At 45.2% G+C, this 14,897-nt stretch overlaps 1 protein-coding gene across 3 annotated transcripts in view; it reads left to right on the top strand.

Moving 5' to 3' along the window:
- LOC124533598 (protein outspread) overlaps positions 1–14,897 on the top strand; it is a 243,973-nt gene that overhangs the window by 223,689 nt on the left and 5,387 nt on the right. For 2 of the 3 annotated variants that reach the window (XM_047108985.1, XM_047108984.1), the window contains exons 7-15: positions 4,199–4,327; positions 4,713–4,870; positions 5,297–5,650; positions 5,773–9,318; positions 9,397–9,566; positions 9,655–9,822; positions 9,915–10,067; positions 13,734–13,830; positions 14,426–14,498. In XM_047108985.1, coding sequence (XP_046964941.1) covers positions 4,199–4,327; positions 4,713–4,870; positions 5,297–5,650; positions 5,773–9,318; positions 9,397–9,566; positions 9,655–9,822; positions 9,915–10,067; positions 13,734–13,830; positions 14,426–14,498 — 4,848 coding nt within the window. The remainder of the gene's footprint in view (positions 1–4,198; positions 4,328–4,712; positions 4,871–5,296; positions 5,651–5,772; positions 9,319–9,396; positions 9,567–9,654; positions 9,823–9,914; positions 10,068–13,733; positions 13,831–14,425; positions 14,499–14,897) is intronic. The other variant, XM_047108986.1, reaches the window with a different exon arrangement.

Here is a 14,897-nt window from a genome sequence, read left to right on the forward strand (position 1 = left end):
GCTATACTTAATTGGTTCTCAGAACGTGACACGTACGTTGCAAAAAAAAACCAACGTTTCATTGAAACCGACGGCGACGGTACCTTTAGCGAAAGCACCAACTCAGCTCCATACAGCGTGAGTAATGACCCGGGGTCGATGACACCTAAAAACATATTAGCTACCAACTACGTTCGTTAATGGAGCAAAAAGGCTTTTGTTGAAATAAAACAAATCATATGAGTATTGGAAATACCGGCTGTTATTTTTTGTGTAAGAAAGAAATAATTAATTGTTATATTTCATGAACTCCTTTGTACCAGCATTTATACTTATTGTATTTATATATATTTATTTATCTTTGATTTTAATTAGTTATCTAATGTTCTTTCTTTCGGACAGTTCTTGGTACGATTCTGAAAAAAAAAATGAAAATTCTCAGAGTAGTCCCGAGGCTGAAAGGAAGATTTTATCTCATTACATAAAACAGCCTCCCCGTTTATAAATCATTAGAATTTTAGAAAAAAATATTTCCAAATATAAACGCAACCTAAAAGTACACCAAAAATATAAACCATCCAATTGGAAATTACTCATAAATCACGACTCGACGAACCAAAGATGGAAAAATACGTAAAAACTTCAATCAGAGCCTCCGAGAGCAACTCTGGCCCGTGGCTAAATGAATTCCTGCCTCGTTTTCATTTATATGTATAAGCATTTTTTCAGCTGTAAATCTCCACTGAATGACGCCTCGACACGGTAATCTTATTTGTTACTAGACCTCGCATGCAATGACTTTTATTTTTAAACATAAACATCTTGGGTCCATCTCGTATCTGTTGTATATTGAAATACTTCTCATGATAGTTTTTGTAATTTATCGACGTATAAACTAAGGTGTTTTGTTTATTTTTGCGCATAAATAATAATATCTAACATCAGAATATAATTTCAATAGCCATTCCATGTTAATCGCGGATAGTCATTTCGCTGGCGTCGAAATAAAATCATGAACGCGATAATTATTTATGTACTACATACCATATATACCATACATGTAGATTTGTTAAAGATATGACTATTCATATGAATCCTGTATTGTAATTAATTCGTTTATGAAAATAAATGTAATAATAATATCTATTACATTCGCGTACTTAACTTTTTTTTGTGGTGTGTGTAAAGTACTTATATTTCATTTCATTGATTAACTGCTTTGTTGCCAGAACCAAAATGTTTGGCCAAAATTTTAAAGCAGAAAGCAGTTGCATAAAGCGATCCATACACGTTAAAGTTTAAAGACAAAGTATTGACTAGTTGCCGAAAATAAAGTCAGTGATAATATTTAAAAGCAATGAAATTAGACGATGGAACTATCGTATCCTAAATCACAGAGATGTGTTTATATTGATTATTAAATACTATATTGAATAATTATGCAAACCGATCTGTTGAATCCGAAAAGTTCTCGTACTTTCTCCGAGCATTCTATATTTGAATAATATCGACCTTGATGTAGATTCCAAGAAAGCAATGAACGTCCAAGTTTAATTGCTAATAAAGAATTAATATGCAAAATAATAACTCGTCGCGTTTAGAACTATAAACGCAACCATTTACAGCTCCACTCTTAATGATGATTTACAAGTTCCACAGATAATAATATGTCTCTATAAAGGGGTATAAATGGGAACATATCTGCGCGAGCGCCGACAAAGCGCGCGAACGCGTTGACGCCATTTTGTTTGTTTTGTCGATTAATATCGCCTCTAGAAGGAGTGTTGTCCATTTAAATAGGAAATGGGGCCAATTTGGTTATCATCTGACTGCTGACTTAAAAAGGGTTAAATGTTTTATCTGCATTTAGAAATTAACATTAGCCTACTTTGATAAAAATCAACACGACGTTGAACCAAGTCTCTTAATATCATTGTAATAATCATTGGTATAAGGGGATTGTACTTACTACATATTTCGTTTCTACGAGCCCTTCCTAGGTGGTACCACCCGCTGATGAATTATAATTATTGTTGCGTTTCGGTTTCAAGGACCAGTAAGCCAGTGGAATTACAGCCACAAGGAACATATCATCTTAGATCAAGGTTTCTGGCACATTGGCACAAGGATTGGTTTATATTTATCAGTAGTAGTAACCACTTACCTGTGCTGATCTATTTAAATGACCTATATGATAAGCTATAAAAAAAATTGTCGAAATAATATGATGTAGTTAAAAAAATACTTGAAATCAGCAATTTTATCATTTAAGCGACAATATTTTGGTATTTCTCCAAGAATCTTTGTCTCTTAGGTATATTTTATTTATAATCGTTTAAAGAGTTTCCATTAAGTGAGTATGTTAACTACAATTGCTATATTATTTTGTAAAATTTTACGCTCTTTGAGGGATGAATTGTTTTTTTTGCCGAGAATAATCGCGTGCGCATCAAGTTAAATGTTTCGACGGAGCGGCTCCACAATTTCGCATAATGGCACGTTCATTTATATTATTTGATCGCCAGAGTCGTGGTCTCTTACAATAGCCCGTAAAGGACCTGATACATTCGTTAGGAATAATTATGATATGCGTTTAAAGTAAAAATCAGTACGATAAAACATAATGCTTCTCAAACTCAAACATATTCACAAATAAGAAATACACTTCTAGGCACTTTTTACGTTTTATAACAAATCTGTCATTTCTTCTTCTTATCATAGTTTGCATTCAATAATTTTTGTATTTGAGAAATTACGATTTTAAGAAAAAAGAGACTTGTTGATGCCCGCGGCTTCGCTCGCGTTTTAGGCAAAAAATAGCCTATGTCCCCCCCGGAGTTAAGTTCTGCTTCACACCAAGTTTCATCAAATTCGGTTCATTAGTTTAGTTGTGAAAGAGCGACAGACTGATAGACCGAGTTACTTTCACATTTATAATATTATAATATACGTTATATATTTTTTCACACATTTTAATAATTTAGAGATTTTACGGTCTGTGTGACGGTTCCTTTGCTCGTAAATAATCGTCTGAAAGGGCGCATATCTTTATTTTTTTTTCTTGCGACCTTGCCACGCGATCTGGTCGTTGCGGGATTCCATCAATTATCTCGATTCGATGCCCGGCCGATGTTGCCCCAACGCAGGGACAACCTTCCTTCAAGTGCTAACTCTGTCTGCGAATACATATCTGGCCTCTCATCGAAAATGATATAAGCCTCAGGCTATATGTAATGACAAGGCGATTTATTACACATTGATTATTATTTTAAGCCCCTGGAATGAAAGTCGTATCGATAAAATAATAAAACTCACAAGTCAATTTAAATGAGTAAAAATATGCTGGAAAATTCTTAAGGTCAAATATCCTGTTTGCGTCGGCCTAGGTAATTTAAAGTTTCTTTACCCTAGGTATCTATCATCTCTTCATATTTTAAAACAAAAAAGTATTTTTTACGAACCTATACTTCACTTCGTTTTGCTCTGATAATAAATTCTTTACGTTTTAACTTATTTTTACCAACAAAGATTTTTTACTTTTATCAACGAAATATCTTTATGGGCCTATCTATTGCCTCGTGCTCTGTAAGCTTATAAAGCCTTATAAATTGGACATAGCCGGGTCACGTAGGAAAAAGTTACTGGGGTCACTATCGAGGAATTTCAATAGCAGACCGGAGTCTGGAATTGTAAATATATTTCCTTGTCTTTGTCAAATTATCGTCAATGTCAAAAAATTGACAGTGACAGAATCCTTCTCTGTCCTGTAATCACAGGACAAGGTGCTGTTCCAAAAGATTATAAAAAAAATACTTCTAATCGAACTCTCGTTTGTGAACTATTTATTATAAAGCCTGTTGCAATATCACAGTTTCCCTTCAGAATTATCGACTTGGCCCGTCAATGATAATTACGTCACCGTCAACGCGAGATGTTTATAAAAATATCTATATGCATTTTCACACATTTGTCACAGTGAAAAGGCAAGTATGGAAAAATTCAGACGGTCATGTATTATCCTATCGTTATATCGCTTGCAATAAGTAAGTATACGTGTCGTATGCCAGCTAAAACACTCACTCACTCTCTCTTCAAACAACACATAATACGAAATCTTCTTGGCTATCGAAGTAGACGATGGTAAAAAAATTAAACCACGTAATTTTTGTTAGAACTATTCCTCTTATAGTTATTTTGATGTTTATGATGTTTGTTTCAGTGTACAACGATCAGCCAGTGTCGTCTGCATCACCGCCGACACGAGACAAGATCAATGGCGAGGAGAAGGCGCGCTCCCGCCGCAGGGATACGTGGCCTGAACCGACGACAACTCCTTCCACTGATGAAGGTATGCCCTTAAAACGAATCCAAAAAAAAACGGTCATCTGTCGTAGTGACTTTAGCTAAAAGCTAATTCATGTACAAAGTGTTGTAATTTATTAATTGGAACGCCGAGATGGCCACTGATTGTTCATGTGCTTAATCTGTATATATAATTCATTTTGTGGTCGGTGGTGAAAGAAAACATCGTGAGGAAACCTGCATGGGTCTAATTTCATAGAAATTCTGCCACATTTGTATTTCACCCACCCGCATTGGAACAGCGTGGTGGAATATATTCCATACCTTCTCATTGGGAGAGGAGGCCTTAGCCCAGCAGTGAGAAATTTACATGCTGCTGTTGTTGTCTGATGTTTGTTGTGTTGTAATTGTATCTCAATATATCTTTGCAGCCAATGTAGTACGATCGCCGCTACTGCAACAACAGCACCAGCAGTATGATGAACAATTACGCGATATTGCTGCATCACTAACTAGACCGCGCTCTCGTCGCGCGCTTCCGCCCACACTCGAAAGACCTACGAGACTACCGCCCCCAGATAGACTACCGGTAAGTATTCATTAAAACGTCTCATTAATTTTACACCTGTTTTTATAAATAAATAAATAAATAAATATGAGACAACATCACATACATTACTCTGATCCCAATATAAGTAGCTGAAACACTTGTGTTATGGAAATCAGAAGTAACGACGGTACCACAAACACCCAGACCCAAGACAACATAGAAAACTAATGGTAATGTACATCGACTTGGCCGGGAATCGAAACCGGGACCTCAGAGTGGCGTACCCATGAAAATCGGTGTACACACCACTCGACCATGGAGGTCTACAAACTATATTAATACCAACATATCTCTTTTGCAGCTAAAGTTAATATTTATATATGTATGTTTCTTATGAAATTATGTGCTTATAAGATATACGAATATCTACAGTTTATTCAATAATTACTTTTTAAACTTCTTTAGGCAAGAGGTTCACCGGATGGTGGTCCACCCCCTGATGAAGGAATCACAAGTTCAGCAAGCGAAGGAAGTGAACCAACAGATACAGTGGAAACAACGGAGACCACTGAAGGAGGCAGAGTAGAACTACCAGCTGAGAGGCTTCTACACGCAAGAGCTGGGTGGCTTCAACGAAGAGGAGCTGGCGGTTGGTCTAGACACTGGTTTGTCTTACGAGGAGCTGCTTTATTATACTTCCGAGATCCCCACGCAGAACATAGAGGCCTGATGGATGGGGTTATAGATCTTAGCGGTATTTCGAGGGTCGTCGAACTACCATCATCAGCTTCCACCAACGGATACGCATTTGAAACTGAGGTAATTTGAAAATGATTATTTAGAACTAAATTCATCTTCTTTTTTTTTGTTTTAGTCACTTAATAATATATTAATTACACAACAATAACATTAACTTATCATACTCTATATTGTATTTGTAGACTTGGGATGGAAAACACATCGTTTTGTCAGCGGTTACAGCAGGAATCAGAGCTAATTGGGTCTCTGCCATGCGAAGGACGGCTGGATTACCCGACTCTGGGCCACTTTCTCTGATATTGCGAGAGGACGCAGTCGATCAGACATCTGAATCATCGACATCACCGATTACACCAGTAACTCCCAACACGGCAAAGTCGGGACCATTCTCCTCGGACGAAGAATACAGAACAGCATCCGAAGGAGGGCGCAGAGATAGTGCAGATTGGGGAGATGTTGGCTCTCAGCCGCCGCCATCACCCATACTCAATCGAACTCCAATATCCAAAGTCAAAGAAAAGGTACGTGCCAGAGGTTGCCAGCAAACACAACCTAAATGCGACAAAGTCGATAAAGACGAAATAGATGCTACCAAAGAAAAAGACCTCCCTATTGATGAGGTTGACGAGAACGATAAACCAAATGAACCAAGAAAACGTAGCTACATTTCAACTATCGACAAACAAACGATCGAAATCGAAGATTTGCGAAAGCAATTAAAATTAGCATTGAATGATGTTAACGCTGCTGAATCGGAATTAGCGAGGCTGCGTAAACTAAAGGCAGATGCCGCGTTGAGAGAAAAGAAAATGGAAGAGTTGGTTATAACATTACAAAAGAAGGAAGAAGAATTATCTGTCAGGACCAAGGAAGCCGAGAATTTGGACGCAATAAAACAAATGTACAATCAAGACAAAACGATGTGGGAAAACAAGCTAACAGAGACACAAAACTTTTTGAAAGAATCAACCGAGCATTGTGAGCTATTGACGAGTCAGTTGACGACAGCGCAGGAGACAATAAAGCAGCTACAAAAGGAGTTGAACGAACTCAACGAAAGGCTTCTAAAGAATATTAAAGAAAATGATAATCTTTATCTTAGGATAAGAGAGTTGGAAGGTAAAATAGTAGCTGAATCACCGACAAGAGAAAAAAGAAAAAGCATTGGATCACTTAGTGATCTCAGTAACATTAATCAAGACTTAAATCTCGAGTCTTTGGAGAAAAATAGACTGATCGAAGAATACGCAGAATTGAGAAACAGATTCTTGATGGCAATCCAAGAAATCAAAACCATGAAAAGAGAACTTCGGGAATCACATAACATGTATGATGAGTTGGAGGTAACCAATATGAAATTGAGAAATGAAATGAAACTAAGAGAGCAATGCAGCAGATCCGAAATAGATTTATTGGCGGCTCGCATATTAGATTTAACACAAAAACTCACGGCTTCGGACAAGCAAGTTCGGACTTTAAAACATAAAATACAAAAAACTGAGTCCAGAGAAAAACGACGTAGCTTATCTCTAAAGGGCCGGGAATCGTTTACATTGGGTAAAGAAGTAGAGGAGAAATTAACAGAATTAGAAAATAAAATCACAATGTTGGAAACAGGAGAACCCGTGCCCACCATTAACTCGCCTTCCAAAAGCGCGTCGCCAGCCAAAGAAAAAGTATCCAAAACGGATAGCGTTACGGACGAAAAAAGGATGAAAAGATTAGCTGCGAGATTACGAAGAAAGTCACTAGATAGTGCCACGAGTTCGGAACCCATGAAAATGCTTGTCCGACTAAGTTCGCTTGAAACCAAAGTGGCTTCAGCTTTAGAACACCGTCGAGATGTAACAAATTCATGCGAATCAATCACTCAATCGTTAAGTCCGATAACGAGGTCGACCGAGAGTCCTCTGAGCAACGATAGTCCGGAGAGTTCTACGGTGGGCACCCAATCACAGAGACATCTCTTAGACAGACTTCAGAGTCTTGAAAACGTCGTCATACATTCGAGAAATAAAGTTAACGAATGCTTGTGCCAAATGAGTGCGATGAGAGCGGCTAAATCTAGGCGATCGCCTTCCCCGAGCGTTGAAAAGAAATACAGCATTAAATCAATGGAGAAATGTTTGATGGACGTCAGCAAAAGATTACAGGAATGCTTCGACAAGTGCATCATAGACTCGTCTGAGCGGCAACAGGCCGGGGAAGACGTCAACGATAACGTGGCGCAGGTAGTCGTGCAGCTCGAGGAACAATTGAGGACCAAACTGCTAGAGATATCTAAAAAGAAGGCGGCGCTCTACGAAGCCGGAGAGCTGACACAGAGAAAGAGCTTAGAAATTCTAGCAGAGAAGCTAGCCTACGAAGCGATCCTAGTGGGCCGAATACAAGAGGCCCTGGAATCGTCGAACGGGAGCAGATTCTTCGCTAGATTAATAAAGTCTGAAATAAACGAAACTAGTCAACTAATCGATAACCTTAAGTCTAAGATAAACGGCGACGGCGGCAGAGTCTCGTCCGCCACCAAGAGCTCCCTCGACTACCTCGCGAGGATACTCTCCCGAAAGATCGACGTCATAGCGAGCAGCCGCGACTCCGAGTCGAGGAGGTCGGAGGTCATCATCGAGAGCGCGGACCTCGAGGCGCTGAAGGCCTCGCAGAGGGAGGTCGCCGAGGCCGTCGACAAGTACAAGTCGGAGAAACTGACCGAGCTCTGCTCCGCGCTCGCCAGCGAGACGCTCAGCTACGCCATGCCCGCCGACGCCGAGGCGGCGCGCGTGCGCGAGGCGTGGGCGGCGGCGCGCGACGCGCTGGGCGCCGAGCTGGTGCAGGCCGAGGTGGCGCGCGCGCTGGCCCGCGCCGCGCAGCTCTGCGAGGGCCGCCTCGACGCCGCGCGCCGCGCGCGCCTCACGCTGTCCGCGCAGCAGCGCGCCGACCTGGAGCTGTGGTGGCAGGCCGCGCACGACCACCTGCGCTGCGAGATGGACGCCGCCGTGCGCGACATCGCCGCGCGCTACCGCGAGTGCCTCGCCGCCGAGCGCAGGGACTCCCCGGGACTCGACAGCCGCGCGCTACTGCAGCAGCTGGCCGACGTCCTCGCGCACAAGGCGCTGGTGGACGCGCGCGTCGCCGTCGTCGAGGGCACCTACCGCGCCTCGGAGCCGAGCGACGCGCTCCGTCGGGCCGACGACGCCATCTCCTCGCTGGAGACGGACCCCGCGCTCGAGGCGGAGTTCGTCTACCTGTTCCAGCACTTCTCGACCGAGTGCCGAGCGCTCTTCTCCAGTGACTGTTCGGGCAACAGTGAAGACTCGATGAAGATCGGCGAGAGCCTCGAGCGGGTGGAGGCGGCCGTCGCGGCGGCACAGAGGCGGCTCGCGGGAGACGAGGCCGTGGACGATGACGAGGTGGGAGGCGCCCGGGACGCCGACGTGGGGCGCCGCATGGAGGCGCTGCGGCGCCGCGTGGAGGCGCTGCAGTGCCCGCAGTGCGCGCGCCTGCAGGACGCGCTGGAGCGCCTCACGGCGGAGCGCGCGCGCGGCGAGTGCGCGCTGGCGCAGCAGGCGGCGGCGCTGGCGGCGGCGCGGCGCGCGCGCGCGCAGCTGCAGGCGCAGCACGAGCGCGAGCGCGCGGCGCTGCGGGAGCGCGCGCGCACGCTGCAGCGCCGCCTCGCCGCGCTCGACTCCGAGTACTCGGTGCAGCTGGACAGCCTGCGCGCCGCGTACCAGGTAGTGCCGGTAGTGCTGACGACTGAGGCCGGTGGCGGTGTCGATTGTTACTCATCCTGACTACAATTTTCAACGCAGAGTGCGGTGGCGGCGGACACCCACGGCGACAGTCTCCGCGCGCGATACCAGCAGGAGATCGAGCAGCTCCGTGCGCTGTGCGAGAAGGGCCTGCTGGCCATGGAGAGCTCGCACCGGCGCATCGTGCGCGAGATGGAGGACAAGCACCGCGCCGAGAGGGAGCAGCTTAGGTTAGTTTTTTTACTAATTCATGCCAATCGCCCGAGCGCGGTCTTTCGCCATCCAGAGAAAAATGAATGCGTGATCGTGCGTTCGCAGACTCGAGAAGGAGCAGGCGCTGGCGGAGGAGACGCGCGCGACGCTGGCGGCGCTGGACGCGATGCGCAAGGCGCACGAGAGCGAGGTGCGGCGCGAGGTGGACAAGTTCAAGGCCGAGTTCCTGTCGCGCGGCGCGCCCGACCTCGGCCAGCTCAGCTCGCGACACCAGTACGTTCCGCCCGCCGGCGACCCTGATCGTTGAACAGTATGCAGTCTAAACTTTGGTTCGGTATTCTCAGTGGCAGTGCTCACGATTACAGACAAGAAATGGAGGAGATCAGGCGCGAGATCCTGTCGCTGTCGGAGAAGTACTCCGTGAAGTGCGTGGAGTCGGCGGCGCTGGAGGAGCGGCTGTCGGCGGCCAGCGCGCAGCTCGCGCACGCGCACAACCACATCATGCAGCTCGACGCCAGGTCACTGCCTTGATTGATTACAAAAAATGCGTTGACGAATATTTAAATTCGTATTTATCGTCAACTAAGGGAGGAGCTAGAACTTGAATAGTTGAGACTCGCTTGCCAATCACTTACAATACATTTGACACAGTGATCCGCGGAGATCACTAATATTTTTTATATTCCAAACGACAATATAAAATAAGAAAAAAGGGTATCATTTTGTGTAGATATATAGGATGGACAATTAAATTGCAATATTTATTAATTAATGTTTCTATAAGAGCCATAGAGTAATAAATATTCGTTTTATAAATCCAATTCTTAGTGAACCGGAAAAACAAGAATAACCTATAGAAGACCACCGCCCATGGACATCTGCAACACCCGGGGGCTTGCAGGTGCGTTGCCGGCCTTTGAGAAAGGAGTAGGCTCTTTTCTTGAAGGTTCCCATGTCGTATCGGTTCGGAAAAACCGCCGGCGAAAGCTGGTTCCACAAAGTGGTTGTGCGAGGCAGAAAATGTCTAAGAAATCGCGCTGTTGTGGATTTTCGGACATCAAGATGGTGCGGGTGAAACTTAGAATTTTGACGAGATGTCCGAAGGTGAAATTCAGCAGCCGGGATTAATCCGAACAATTTCTCGGAACATTCCCCGTGAAAAATTCGGTAGAAGATGCAGAGTGATCCGACATCTCTACGCAAAGCCAAAGGATCAAGGAGATCGGAAAGGGCTTGATCGTCGATAACTCGAGCCGCTCTACGTTGGATGCGGTCAAATGGAAGGAGCTGGTACTGGGGAGCACCCGCCCAGAGGTGAGAGCAGTACTCCATGTGAGGCCGAATTTGCGCCTTGTAAAGTTTTAGGCGATGGGCCGACGTGAAATACTGTCTCGCCTTGCTGAGCACGCCCAGCTTTTTTGAAGCCAATTTGGCTTTGCCTTCCAATTGACCGCGGAACTGAACGAGGCTCGAAATATCAACGCCAAGTATTCCGATACTACCTGTAGCGGCTATCGGAATGTTCTCAAATCGTGGAGATACGACAAATGGTGTTTTTTTAGCGGTTAACGCGCAAACTTGCGTCTTTTTGGGGTTGAAATGGACTAGATTTAGCCGGCCCCAATTCGAGACTTCGTTTAATGAAGACTCGATTTCAGACACAAGTTTGTTCCGGTTCTCTTCGACGTTTTCCCGAGAAATATTAGCGCGGCCGGTGTATAAGGTGTCAACGGTACTGTCGTCTGCATAGCAATGAATGTTCCCGATTTGCAACAAATCATTGATATGCAGAAGAAACAGAGTGGGTGATAGAACGCAGCCTTGTGGAACACCAGCATTGACGAATTTTAAGTCAGAGCATGCACCGTCGACAACGACCTTGATGCTCCGATCTGCCAAAAAGCTGGTAATCCAATTGCATAATTTCCCGGGAAGCCCATAGGAAGGAAGCTTCGAAAGAAGCGCTTTGTGCCATACGCGATCGAAGGCCTTCGCTATGTCCAAGCTGGCTGCTAATGCCTCCCCCTTGCTCTCAACTGCTTCAGCCCACCTATGAGTAAGGTAAACTAGAAGATCACCGGCTGAGCGACCCTGACGGAAACCGTACTGGCGGTCACTAATCAGCTGATTCTCCTCTAGGTACCGCAGGAGCTGGCAGTTAATAAGGGACTCCATTATCTTGGAGAGCAAGGAGGTGATGGCTATAGGCCTATAATTGGACGGGTCTGAGCGGTTGCCTTTTTTAGGGATCGGATGCACCAAAGCTGTCTTCCAGGAATTCGGGACGACGCCTAATGTGTAGGATTGCCGGAAAAGACGCGTTAAGACCGGTGCCAACTCGGGAGCACATGTCCGTAGCACGATTGGAGGGATACCATCGGGTCCGCTCGACTTATGAATGTCCAAGGAAAGAAGTGCTTTACGAACTGCACTTTGCCGGAATTTAACTTCCGGCATCGTGGTATCACACCGCGGAATTGTTGGTGGAGATTTTCCTTGGTCATCCAGAGTCGAGTTCGACGCGAAGAGAGAGCCTAAAAGATCAGCTTTCTCTTTCGCGGTATGGGCCAATGACTCACCGTCCCTGTGCAGAGATGGAAAAGAGGGCTGACAGAAATTCCCTAAGACAGCCTTAGCGAGAGACCAGAACGCTCGTGTTCCTGAAGGGAGACGCACCAGTCTCTCGCCAATTCTGCCAATGTACTCCGTCTTCGCCCTAGCAATCACGTTTTTGAGGGACCTAGAGGCAGAGTTATATTCCTTTTTGAATGCGCTGGTATTTACATCACGAGACGCAGATGCATTAGCCCAGGTTTGATAGCGTTCCCACTTTCGGCGTGATGCCGTTTTGCAGAAACGACCAAACCAAGGCTGGGACTTGCCACCGATGGGTACTGCAGAGTAAGGAATGAATAGTTCCATACCCTGAAGCACCACATCGGCAACAGAGTCAGCAGCAGCGTTCGGATCTTCCGGCGAGAAACAAATCTGCCCCCATGGGTACGATGCAAAAAAAGACCGCATCCCATCCCAATCTGCTGACTTGTAGTGCCATACTCAGCGGCACCCAACAAAGCGAGGCCGTGAGTACCGCACAACCGGCACTGTACTCCGGACGAGACAGTGGTCAGACGAGCCCAGAGGGGGATCGACGATAACCTGATAGCCATCCGGATGCGAAGTCAGCAGAAGGTCCAACAGGGAAGGTGTATGATCCTCCACATCCGGTATTCGCGTTGGCGAGTTGACCAGTTGTGTCAGATCATATGCTAGAGCGAAGTCCAGAACAGATCCACCCGCATGATCGGTGGTGCGTGAGCCGAGCCATTCTGCGTGGTGAGCATTAAAGTCACCCAGAATAATGATCTCTGCGGATGGAATCTGCTGAAGCACGGAATCTGTAGCCATTTGGACGTGCTCAACCAGTCGGTCGGTTTCGGCATTACCGCTATGGGACCTATAAAGGCACGCATAGATTCGCGGATGATCATCGCAGTCTACACGTAGCCAGATAATCGATAGGTCCTGTCCTTCAAGGCTGCCGAGGCGTCGAGAACAGATATCATCTCTGACGTAAACGCATACCCCAGCTCGTGGTATAAAAGAATGTTCCAATTTGTACCCAGAGTACGAGAGAAAAGTCGTATCGGCAGGAGAAGATATCTGGGTCTCGGTTAGAAAGAGCAAGGCCGGCTTCGCCGTTTCCAGATGGTAGTGAACGGCGTTGAGGTTGGAGTTGAGTCCCCTTATGTTGCAGAAGTCCACAGCGAGGGTGGTAGGGGTTGCCTTATGATGCCTGCTCCGCTTGCCCCGAACAGTGGCGAGCGCAAAATTGCCCCCCCCAGAATTCGGAGGGCAGCCTGGGCATCCCTGCTCAGGCGGTGTACGTCCTGAGCATGGATGCCCAGAGAGGGATTCTCCACCGCTGTCGCTGATGGTACCCTCCTGGGGTAATTTAACCAAATTCTGCACAACCATCAAGTTTTGGGGGGGAGGGGGATTGGGCCTCCGGAACTCTCACTTACCGGACGAAACGCGGTAGCATAGCCACCACTTTACGCCGATTTTAAGTGAGAGAGTGGTACTTCCCCGGGCGTGCCGGCCCATTCGGCTGTAACCCGAAGGTATACAGCGTGGCACTACCACTTGTACTTCCTTATTAACATAGCAATTTACCATTACAGAAACAAACAGCTCCGAGCGCATATAATGTCCGAAGCGAATGAAATGAAGAACGCGGAAGCTTCCACACTCGCGCAACTCATCGAGGATACTGCACCGGTACGTAAAGCTCTCCTTAATCTGGCGCAGATCTAGGGCTCGCTTACATAGGCTTTTTTATAAATACCGCTTAAACTACCGAGCAAAGTAGACGCTCCACGCTTGCATGACGTCACGAGCACGTAACATTTCCATTACCATTCATACGAACGTCACAAGTGAACATTTGCGACGAGTATAATTGCACTCACACAGACAGCGAACATTCTGTATATAAACTTAAGTCGTCGCTTTCGTAGCGTTTGAAGTGATTGATCGCACAAATTGAACTGTGACGAGCTGTATACTGGCTTTGTTGGTTTGATGACTTATATATGCGATTGTTTCTTTTTTTTGTTTTTTTTACTAAATTATTTGTATTATAAAATTATGAGTACATACATTGGAATTCTTGTTTTTCATAAATTCACAAATCATAGTAAACAATTGCTGCAAAAATTAACATTGAAAAATAGATTTAAATTCTAAATTAACTAAACGAAATTCGCATCGTATAATAAGATTCGAACGCAACGATCAATTCGCGCGATCACTGCGTAGTCGTAAGTCTGTCCACTGTATTGCATTGGCGTGGTTGCGTGGCGGGCACTAACAGCATGGGGCGGACGCGCCGCTGTGGGCACACCTGCGCCGCCTGGCAGCCGCCTGGCAGGGCCGCTCCGCCGCAGGTAACACGCCACTCCTCCTCTCACCACACCACACCACACCACACCACACCACAACACCCAAAACTACTAACCTACACGACACTCGACTTACTACAATTCACATGATTTTGCAAACTTTATCAAGTCTAATTCACTCCAAGGATATAATGGAAATCTCATCTTGGATATGGTTACGGATATTTGAATAATAATTTACCGATTCCAGATATGGTTACGGATAAAAAATAATTTCGGATAATCCATTAGTTCCGGATAGTTCAATAACGGATATTATTAAGAAAATGTAAAAGAAAAATTTACAAGATATTAAATTGACATTATTAGTAGGTTATTCTTTACTCTTAGTTATAATCCTTTTCATTTCGTATATACTATAATGTCACTTAATAGTCATAGACT

Source organism: Vanessa cardui, chromosome 11, assembly GCF_905220365.1.
Source record: "Vanessa cardui chromosome 11, ilVanCard2.1, whole genome shotgun sequence".
NCBI lineage: Eukaryota > Metazoa > Arthropoda > Insecta > Lepidoptera > Nymphalidae > Vanessa > Vanessa cardui.